The sequence below is a fragment of the Rhinopithecus bieti genome, unplaced genomic scaffold (assembly GCF_001698545.2).
Source record: "Rhinopithecus bieti isolate Rb0 unplaced genomic scaffold, ASM169854v2 scaffold_1014, whole genome shotgun sequence".
Lineage (NCBI taxonomy): Eukaryota > Metazoa > Chordata > Mammalia > Primates > Cercopithecidae > Rhinopithecus > Rhinopithecus bieti.
Window position 1 is genome coordinate 1,449,015 of NW_016803499.1, and position 10,381 is coordinate 1,459,395.

Consider the following 10,381-nt stretch of genomic DNA (forward strand, 5'->3'; position numbering starts at 1 on the left):
TGAGAAAGTCTCACTCCAGTCACCCAGGCTGGAGTGCAGTGGCACAATCTCAGCTCCACCTCCCGGATTCAAGCGATTCTCCTGCCTCAGCCTCCCAAATAGCTGGGATTACAGGTGCGTGCCACTGCATCGGACTAATTTTTATATTTTTAGTAGAGACAGGGTTTCACCATGCTGGCCAGGTTAGTCTCGAACTCCTGACCTCAGGTGATCCACCCACCTCAGCCTCCCAAAGTGCTGGGATTAAAGGCGTGAGCCACCATGCCCAGCCATAACTAGCTCTTATTAAGGTTTGCTGAGATCATTAACTATATAAACAAATATTGTCTATAAAGTCTATTCTTGTAACAACCTGTACTTCTAGTTCTCTAACTCCCAAATCCAAACGTATGCTTTATTTCAAATTTGCAATGGTGACCTATAACAAGGAAAAAGTTAAGTGAAGAGGAAATCACAGGAACCCTTTAAAAAATGGCATTGTGGCCAGGTGCAGTGCCTCACACCTGTAAATCCAACAGTTTGAGAGGTCAATGCGGGCAGATCACTTGAGCCCAGGAGTTCGAGACCACCCTGAGCAACATGACGAAACTCTGTCTTTACAAAAAAATTTAAAAATTAGATGGGCATGGTGGCCCACATCTGTAGTCCCAGCTACTTGGTGGGTACTGAGGTAGAAGGATCACTTGAGACCAGGAGGTAGAGGCTGCAGTGAGCCATGATCACACCATTACACCGCAGTCTGGGCAATAGGGCCAGACCCTGTCTCAAAAAAAAAAAAAAAAAAGAGAGAGAGAGAAATCGCATTGTAAAGGATATAAGAATAGCTATTAATTAGGCTGGGTGTGGTGGCTCTCACCTGTAATCCCAGCACTATGGGAGGCCAAGACAGGTGGATCACCTGAGGTCAGCAGTTCCGAGTCCAGCCTGGCCAACATAGTGAAACCCATCTCTACTAAAAATACAAAAATTAGCTGGGTGTGGTGGCGCAGGCCTGTAATCCCAGCTACTCAGGAGGGTGAGGAACAAGAATCGCTTGAACTTGGGAGGTGGAGGTTGAAGTGAGCTGAGACTGCACCACTGCACTCCAGCCTGGGTAACAAAGTGACACTCTCAAAAAATAAGTAAGTAGGCCTTTGAGTCCCTATGCTTAGGCCTGTTCCCAGACTGTGGAGTGCTACTTTCATTTTCAATAAAACCCCTCATTTCTTCCTTGCTTTGTTTGTGCATTTTGTCCAATTCTTTGTTCAAGACGCCAAGAACTTGGACACTCTCCACTGTTAACATATTTTGGTGACCCAGCCAGGAGGAAATCAAGCAGGTTCACTACGACCGCTCAGGGAGACAGAACCCAGAAACCTGGCATGCTGGCAAAAGGGTAAAGAAATCTTTTATTTTTTTGAGACGGAGTCTCGCTGTCATCCAGGGTGGAGTGTGGTGGCACGATCTCGGCTCACCACAACCTCCGCCTCCTGGTTCAAGCAATTCTCCTGCCTCAGCCTCCTGAGTAGCTGGGATTACAGGTGCATGCCACCATGCCCGACTAATTTTTGTAATTTTAGTAGAGACAGTGTTTCACCATGTTGGTCAGGCTGGTCTCAAACTCCTGACCTTGTGATCCACCCGCCTTGGCCTCCCAAAGTGCTAGGATTACACGTATGAGCCACCACGCCCAGCCCTAAGAAAGTGTTTTATGGTTTGAATCTTCTGGAAACATCAAAGAAAGACAGTCACCGGGCATGGTGGCTCACGCCTATAATCGCAGCACTTTGGGAGGTCAAGGAAGGCGGATCACAAGGTCAGGAGATTGAGCCCATCCTGGCTAACGTGGTGAAACTCCATCTCTACTAAAAATACAAAAAAACTAGCCGGGCATGGTGGCACACGCCTATACTCCCAGTTACTTGGGATGCTGAGGCAGGAGAATCGCTTGAACCTGGGAGGCAGAGGCTGCAGTGAGCTGAGATCAAGCCACTGCACTCCAGCCTGGGCAATAGACTGAGACTCCATCTCAAAAAAAAGAAAGAAAGACTGTCCTTGTCATCCACACTACAACAAAACTTTGGGACCTTGAACTTTGGGTTCATGGTCTCACAAATGAAAAGGGTCCCTCCACACTTTTGGAACTGTGCACCCACTGGAACCCTTGAGAGACCATCAAGCTTCAGATGATCATGCAACAAAGGTTCCAGCCAGTTCCAGGGGAAGACACCAACCCTAGCCATCGAGAAACTACCCTGCCTCCACTAGATGGAGCAGGGCGAGAGTTCCGTAATCCCCAATAGGTAGAGACTACAACCCAAGTCAGCACGAAGCAGTTACAGAAAAAAAGACCATGGGTTCCTCTGTCTCCCATAAAGATTTACGAGGATCACATCTCTAAGTGGGGAGATGAGGCAAGAAAATAGGGTCTGGAAGCAGGGAACAGAAGGCCAATTCACAATTCAGCTATAACAGGAAATATCCTCTCCATAGGGCATACACCAAGTAAATGACTTTGTAACTTTACTTCATCCTCTTCATTTACATAGGGCACACCCCAAGCAGAGAGTATTTAAACTCACAAAAACTCTGTAACAGGGCCTTCGAGCCCCTATGCTCAGGCCCACACTGTGGAGTGTACTTTCATTTTCAATAAAACCCTTCATTCCTCCCCTGCAAAAAAAAATAAATAAGTGACTGATTTTTTTTTTTTTTTTTTTTGAGACGGAGTCTTGCTCTGTCGCCCAGGCTGGAGTGCAGTGGCCGATCTCAGCTCACTGCAAGCTCCGCCCCCCCGGGTTTACGCCATTCTCCTGCCTCAGCCTCCCAAGTAGCTGGGACTACAAGCGCCCACCACCTCGCCCGGCTAGTTTTTGTATTTTTTAGTAGAGACGGGGTTTCACCGTATTAGCCAGGATGGTCTCGATCTCCTGACCTTGTGATCCGCCCGTCTCGGCCTCCCAAAGTGCTGGGATTACAGGCTTGAGCCACCGCGCCCGGCCAAGTGACTGATTTTTAAAAACATAATATGCTCTACAAAAGTAGAGGGGAGGGGAAAATTGGAGGGGAAAGGGAGGTGGGACAGGCAGAGAACAGAACTGGAGGCAGTCCATCTAGGGAATGGGACTGTGAAGCCATACTTGTGAAACATTTGGACTGCTATTCTACAACTTTTATTTGGTATGTTCGTTGCACAGCTATTTGAAATGTTTAATAAAGCTTTATAAACTTAAAAAGAATGCACTCATATAGGCAGTTAATGTAAATATACTTGTATTATTCTAAGTGAAAAGGGCAAAAGAATAAACATACAACATTTTGAAAATGAGCTATTTTTTGCAACCTCTAAAAGTTTTTCCGCTGTGCCAGGTTATTTAACTAGGAATATCCTGCTCCATCCTGGTACACCAAAAGTCTCCTTTTAACCCACAATAGACTTGAAGCATAAAATAAAACTTAGGAAGTATTTTCAGCTGGGTGTGGTGGCTCATCCTAGCACTTTGTGAGGCCGAAGCGGGTAGATCACTTAAGATCAGGAGTTTGAGACCAGCCTGACCAACATGGTGAAACCCCATCTCTACTGAAAACACGAAAAAATTAGTCGGGCGTGGTGGCACACGCCTGTAATCCGAGCTACTCAGAAGGCTGAGGAAGGATAATCACTTGAACCCGGGAGATGGAGGTTGCAGTGAGCTGAGTTCACGCCACTGCACTCCAGCCTGTGTGACAAGAGTAAGACTCCATCTCAAAAAAAAAAAAAGTATTTTCATGTTATCTAGATTTCATTGTTTTTCTGGCATAACTATTATTGACAGTGTCCTAGTACCCACCTGCCCCAGTTATAAAAGTAGACCTTTCTTAAAAAACTAGTATGTTTTACCCATATGAAAAAAGAACACTATTAGCTAGGTATGGTGGTGCATGCCTGTAATCCCAGCTACTCCGGAGTCTGAGGCACAAGAATCACTTGAATGTGGGACATAGAGATTACAGGGAGCCAAGATCACACCACTGCACTCCAGCCTGGGCAACAGAGCAAGATAGTATCTCAAAAAAAAAAAAAGAAAATTAGCATTCCATGTAGATTAGACCACTCTATTACCCAGATTATATAAATAAACAGAACACCTCATAATCCAACAATATTTGAAAACAAATGTAATGAATACCCTTAATAGTATATATACAAATTAACTATTAATAAAATCTTACTTATGATATTGTTGAGTTTTCTGCATCAGCTTCTCTGGCAAGCCATCTTCATCATCAAACTGCTCCATGGGTTCCACAATGACTGGACGAGGGGTCCTGGACAGGTATAAAAGCATTCATAAAAATTAACACAGTGCCAAGAATTAATACCTTCTTAAAATAAATGTTTTATAACAATAAAGATATATACTTAGAAAATGTCTCACTTGAGAAAAATGTCTCAGAAGTATCATTTGTACTCATAAAAAGCAGTCAATAGCCGAAGCAGTGGCTCACACCTGTAATCCCAGTACTTTGGGAGGCCAAGGCGGGCAGATCACTTGAGGTCAGGAGTTCAAGACCATCCAGGCCAACATGGTGAAACTCCATCTCTACTGAAAATACAAAAAATTAGCTGGGCATTGTGGTGTGTGCCAGCTACTCAAGAGGCTGAGGCAGGAGAATTGCTTGAACCCAGGAGGCAGAGGTTGAAGTGAGTGGAGATTGCATCACTGCACTCCAGCCTGGGCAACAGAGCAAGACTCCATTTCCAGAAAAAAAAAAAAAAAATTCAGTCAATAAACATTTACTGAGTCAGAGAGAGATGAATGTCAAAAGCCACAAAAAGATGAGTAAATAAAGCAACAATCATGAACCAACATAACAGCTATAGTTAACATTCAGAAAGTACGATGAAAACGAGTTTGTACCTAACTCATGTTTTATATGTGTGGTCATCATCATAGCCACTGCTTCAGCTATTGACTGACTTTTACGAGTACAAATGATACTTCTGAGACATTTTTCTCAAGTGAGATATTTTCTAAGTATATATCTTTATCATCAACATGTCCCACCACCTCAACCCACCCACCTGTGCCCACCACCCGGTTTCCCTATATCTATCAGTATTGTTCAGAAAGTACTTAAAAATGTTGGCCATAAGGCACAGTGGCTCACACCTATAATCCCAGCACTTTGGAAGGCCAAGGCAGGCGGACCACCTGAGGTTAAGAGTTTGAGCGGGGCCAACATGGGGAATTCCCATCTCTACTAAAACTACAAAATTTAGCCAGGTGTGGTGGCACATGCCTATAGTCCCAGCTACTCAGGAGGCTGAGGTATGAGAATTGCTTGAACTCAGGAGGCAGAGGTTGCAGTGAGTGGCGATCGTGCCACTGTACTCCAGCCTGGGCGGCAGAGCGAGACTCTGTCTCAAAAAAAAATAATGTTAAAGCTGAAAATCAGATCTAAAACATGTCAGCAATGTGGCTCACATCTGTAATTCTAGTGCTTTGGGAAGCAGAGGCGGGGAAGATGGCTAGAGCCCAGAAGTTTGAGACCAGCCTAGGAAAGATGACGAGACCCTGACTCTACAATATATTTTAAAATTAGCCAGGTGGCATACACTACTCAGGAGGCTGAGGTGGGAGGATCACTTGAGCCTAGGAATTTGAGGCTGCAGTGAGCTATGATGGAGCCACTGAACTCTAGCCTGGGCAGTAAGGCAAGACGCCATCTCCAAATTAAAATAAAAATAAAAGATGTTAGCCAGACAAAAGGGAAAGAGGGATGGCAGAAGACACCAGACATTGAAGGAGAAAAGTTGGGAGAAGTAAGTGACAAGAAGAGTGGGTGATGAAAGATATGACTAGAGGCCCTCCTTCTTTACTGTTTTCTTGAGTAAAACAGGAGAAAAGGAGAGTTCATGGAGGGGAGGAGGAATGAGTAGAATGGATGGCACACTGATATTAAAATTTCCTTTGAGATCGGCTCTTCACCATGCAAGGAGCATTAAAATCTATTTATACTGGCCGGGCACGGTGGCTCAAGCCTGTAATCCCAGCACTTTGGGAGGCCGAGACGGGTGGATCACAAGGTCAGGAGATCGAGACCATCCTGGCTAACACGGTGAAACCCCGTCTCTACTAAAAAATACAAAATAAAACTAGCCGGGCGAGGTGGCGGGCGCCTGTAGTCCCAGCTATTCCGGAGGCTGAGGCAGGAGAATGGCATAAACCCGGGAGGCGGAGCTTGCAGTGAGCTGAGATCCAGCCACTGCACTCCAGCCCGGGCGACAGAGCAAGACTCCGTCTCAAAAAAAAAAAAAAAAAAAATCTATTTATACTACCTTCAAAACAGTGATGCTTCAGAGAGAAAAAACTAAGCTAGAGAAATGAAGGGGGTTTTTGGACTCCAAAAGTTTCTCTTACAATTATACCAGAGATTAACACAGACTTTAGATCCTAAATGTAAGAAAAGATACAAAATAACTTTTCAAAATTATTACTGAGTTAGTGAAGACATTTTAAGGAAACAGTTAAAGCAGGTATGGAATATCATGAAGTGGTAAAATGAGATGATAGAAACCTCACATAAACTGAATAGGAACCCAAAGGTAAAGAGACTTAAGACATGGTACTTCTAAAAGTACCCAAAAAGGCCCAGGGCCAAAATGAAAATGATGCATTTTATGGACCATCCATCCGCTGGAAGCTATGGCAGGGCCACAAACAAAGAACAGTAACAGAACCAAGTAAGAGGTACACTTGGGCAGAGGCCAACAAAGAAACAAGCAAACCCCTCCAGTAACACAAGACCACCCCCTTCAAACAAACTTTAGAAACAGAGAATTAAGAGGAAAAATGAGCCAAGCAGATGATACGTCATTCATCAGAAATGACAAGTGTATGAAGCCAGGGAAACCGTAATCAGTACTAAGAGAGAAAACTCTTGACATCTCTGTACTCTCAAATACGTTAGAGATTTTAACAAATTGTAAACTTTTCACATGTAAGTTTGGGCCACTAGACAACTCTTACACAGTATGGGAGAGAAGAAGTACAGATTTCTAAGAGGGAACTTCATCGATACAAACAAATTTATAAAGTCTCCCTCTACCCCTCTCTCTCTATATATCATCTTGCTCCTACAATTCCACTTCTAGAGAGACACATAAACCAGTAAGCAAAGATCAATCACAACCACATTCATCAATTACACAACATGAAAAGACCAAAGAACATGGGTATGTATTGTGTACAAGGGAATTACTTAAGGGACTGTATCTTATTTTTGTTTATTAGAACATACTAAAATGTTAACATCTATGGTTTCATTGTACATACACCACTCCCTATAGAAGCTCCCTTTGTCCACTTTCTGATTCATCTTGTTTATTTCACTTTCATCTTTAGGTATAACCAAAGTTTGTAAAACTCAACCTAAGGCCAGGCACAGTGGCTCACGGCTGTAATTCCAGAACTTTGGGAGGCCAAGGCAGGTGGATCTCTCAGGAGTTTGAGACCAGCCTGACCGACATGTGAAATCCCGTCTCTACTAAACACAAAAAATTAGCTGGGTGTGGTGGCGCATGCCTGTAGTCCCAGCTACTTGGGAGGCTGAGGCAGGATAATCCCTTGAACCCAGGAGGCGGAGGTTGTAGTGAGCCGAGACTGTGCCATTGCACTCCAGCCTGGGCAACAAGGGCAAAACTATTTCCAAAAAAAAAAAAAAAAAAAACTCAAATTCTGTTTTGCCATAGGTATAATAACTAAATTTATTCTTTTTTCTCGAGACAGTGTCTCACTCTGTTGTCCAGGCTGGAGTGCAGTGGCGCAATCACAGCTCACTGCAGCCTCAACCTTCTGGACTCAAGATATCCTCTCGCTTCAGCCTCCCAAAGTGCTGGGATTACAGCCATGAGCTGCCCAGGTTACTCTTTTTGCAAATGTAAGTATATATAGTAAGTGGAAAACAGCTGGGCACGGTGGCTCACGCCTGTAACCCCAGCACTTTGGGAGGCCGAGGCAGGCGGATCACAAGGTCAGGAGTTCGAGACTAGCCTGACTAATATGGTGAAACCCCGTCTCTACTAAAAAACACAAAAATAATTAGCTGGGCGTGGTGGCGCACACCTGTAATCCCAGCTACTCAGGAGGCCGAAGCAGGAGGATTGCTTGAACCCAGGAGGCAGAGGTTGCGGTGAGCCGAGATCGTGCCACTGCACTCCAGCCTGGGTGACAGAGGGAGACTCTGTCTCAAAAAAAAAAAAAAAGTAGAAAACAGACGGAAAAGAAACAAATCAAAGTCTTCAACCATAATGTTAAATCTGAAGTTACTGCTTGGATTTTTGCTTTTCTCCCCATTTTACCACCGAGTCAATCATTAGTTTGGTTATAAATGTGAAGGACTAAGAGAGAGGGGCTTCGGTACTGAGGCCCTGGGGTTTAGAGCAGGTTATAGCTGCATATCCTTTGGCTAGGAGGTTCACCTGCACTAGCCGAAGTTTTCTCATCGGTGAAATGGGATAGCAGTGCATCGTAGGGTTGTTATGATAACGAAAGAAGAAAGGTAGGGCACTTAGCACAGTTCTTGGTAAAGAGTTCATTAAACGAAAGTGAAGTTGGCTGGGCGTGGTGGCTCATGCCTGTAATCGCAACACCTTGGGAGGCCAAGGCGAGTGTATCACCTGAGGTCAGGAGTTTAAGACCAGCCTGGCCAACATGGTAAAACCCCATCTCTACTAAGAAATACAAAAAATTGACTGGGCGTGGTGGTGGGCGGCAGCTGTGGTCCCAGCTACTCAGGAGACTGAGGAATGAGAATTGCTTGAATCCAGGAGGTGGAAGTTGCAGTGAGCAGAGATCACACCACTGCGCTTCAGCCTGCGCGGCAGACTGAAACCCTGTCTTGGAAAAAAAAAAACTGAAGGTTTTTTTCGGGTGGCAAGAGGGGAAAAAGTATTTCAGTGTTCTTTCAGGCCTGAAAATATCAAAATTTAAAGTGTTAATTTATTTACAAAAACACTTGAAAATGTTTCATTGTGGAAAAACTTAAATAGTAAGTTTTGTAGAAGAAAGAAGGCCCCTGAAATCCTAACATGTGGAGAGGAGCTCTGATCACATTTTTGTGAAAACCACTGAAGACTTGACTTTCTGTTGGATATATGCACAACGTCACATAAAGTGAATCACCTGTATATGCTTTTTTTCAGATATCCAATGTACTCAATGTAAAATGGCACCATTTTACGGACTGCATGCATCCACAATAATTTTTTTAACCATACCAACTGGTATACATCTGGGGTTTTCATATTTTCTGTAATGATATATAATATGAATTACATATTTGTGACTGATCTTTCCTCATTGTGGCTGATCTTTCCTTAAAACTATGGAAACAAGGTAGAATATACAGTACTAAAAACATGGCGACTTAAGGGCCGGGCAAGGTGGCTTGTGCCTGTAATCCCAGCACTCTGGCAGACTGAAGTGGGAGGATCATTTGAGGCCAGGAATTCTAGGTTACAATGAGCTATGATCGTGCCACTGCACTCCAACCTGGGTGACAGCAGAACTTGCCTTCAAAAAAAAAAAAAAAAAAGTGACTTAAAAGATAATGCAGTATTTTGCGTATGTAATTTCTTTTTTTTTTTCTGCTGCCCAGCCTGCCACGCAGTGGCATGATCACCCTAACCCTAACCCTAACCGTTCATTGCAGCCTCGACCTCCCAGGCTCAAGTGATCCTCCCACCTCAGCCTCCCAAGCACCTGGGACTACAAGCATGCACCACCATGCCTGGCTAATTTTTGTATTTTTTTGTAGAGACAGGGTTTTGCCATGGTGCCCAAGCTACACGTAATTTTTAAAATGAAGAATGTGTAATGATGACAGTTTATTTCTGCACGGAATCATCCTTGTAGACATGTACCATTTTGTGATGGTTTTTCATTTTATCTCAGTTGTATATTTATAAGCATGGTTGAGAATAGTTGAACAGTAATGATAAAATAATTACCAAGATGCAGCCACGGCAAACATGGTGAAACCCCATCTCTAGTAAAATTCCAAAAGTTAGCTGGGTGTGGTGGTGCGCACCTGTAATCCCAGCTACTCAGGAGGTTGAAGCACAGGAATCACTTGAACCCAGAAGGTAGAGGTTGCAGTGAGCCAAGATCATGCCACTGCACTCCACCCTGGGCGACAGAACAAGACCCCATCTCAAAAATAATAATAATAATAATAATAATAATAATAATAATAATAAAAAACATGATGACAATATTAATAAAATATTTTATGATGGAGAAAAAATAAAATCACTAAGATCTAACAATGATATCTTAAATTTACAAAATGACAAAATAGATCCATGTGGTAATATTAAGAAAAGGGATCTAATTTTTTTCTTTTTTTTTTTTTTTTT

At 43.5% G+C, this 10,381-nt stretch overlaps 1 protein-coding gene across 1 annotated transcript in view; it reads right to left on the minus strand.

Annotated features, from left to right (window-relative positions):
• PSPC1 (paraspeckle component 1) overlaps window positions 1-10,381 on the minus strand; it is an 81,172-nt gene that overhangs the window by 55,579 nt on the left and 15,212 nt on the right. Inside the window, 1 exon segment of the mRNA XM_017886459.1 lies at window positions 4,192-4,287. Coding sequence (XP_017741948.1) covers window positions 4,192-4,287 — 96 coding nt within the window.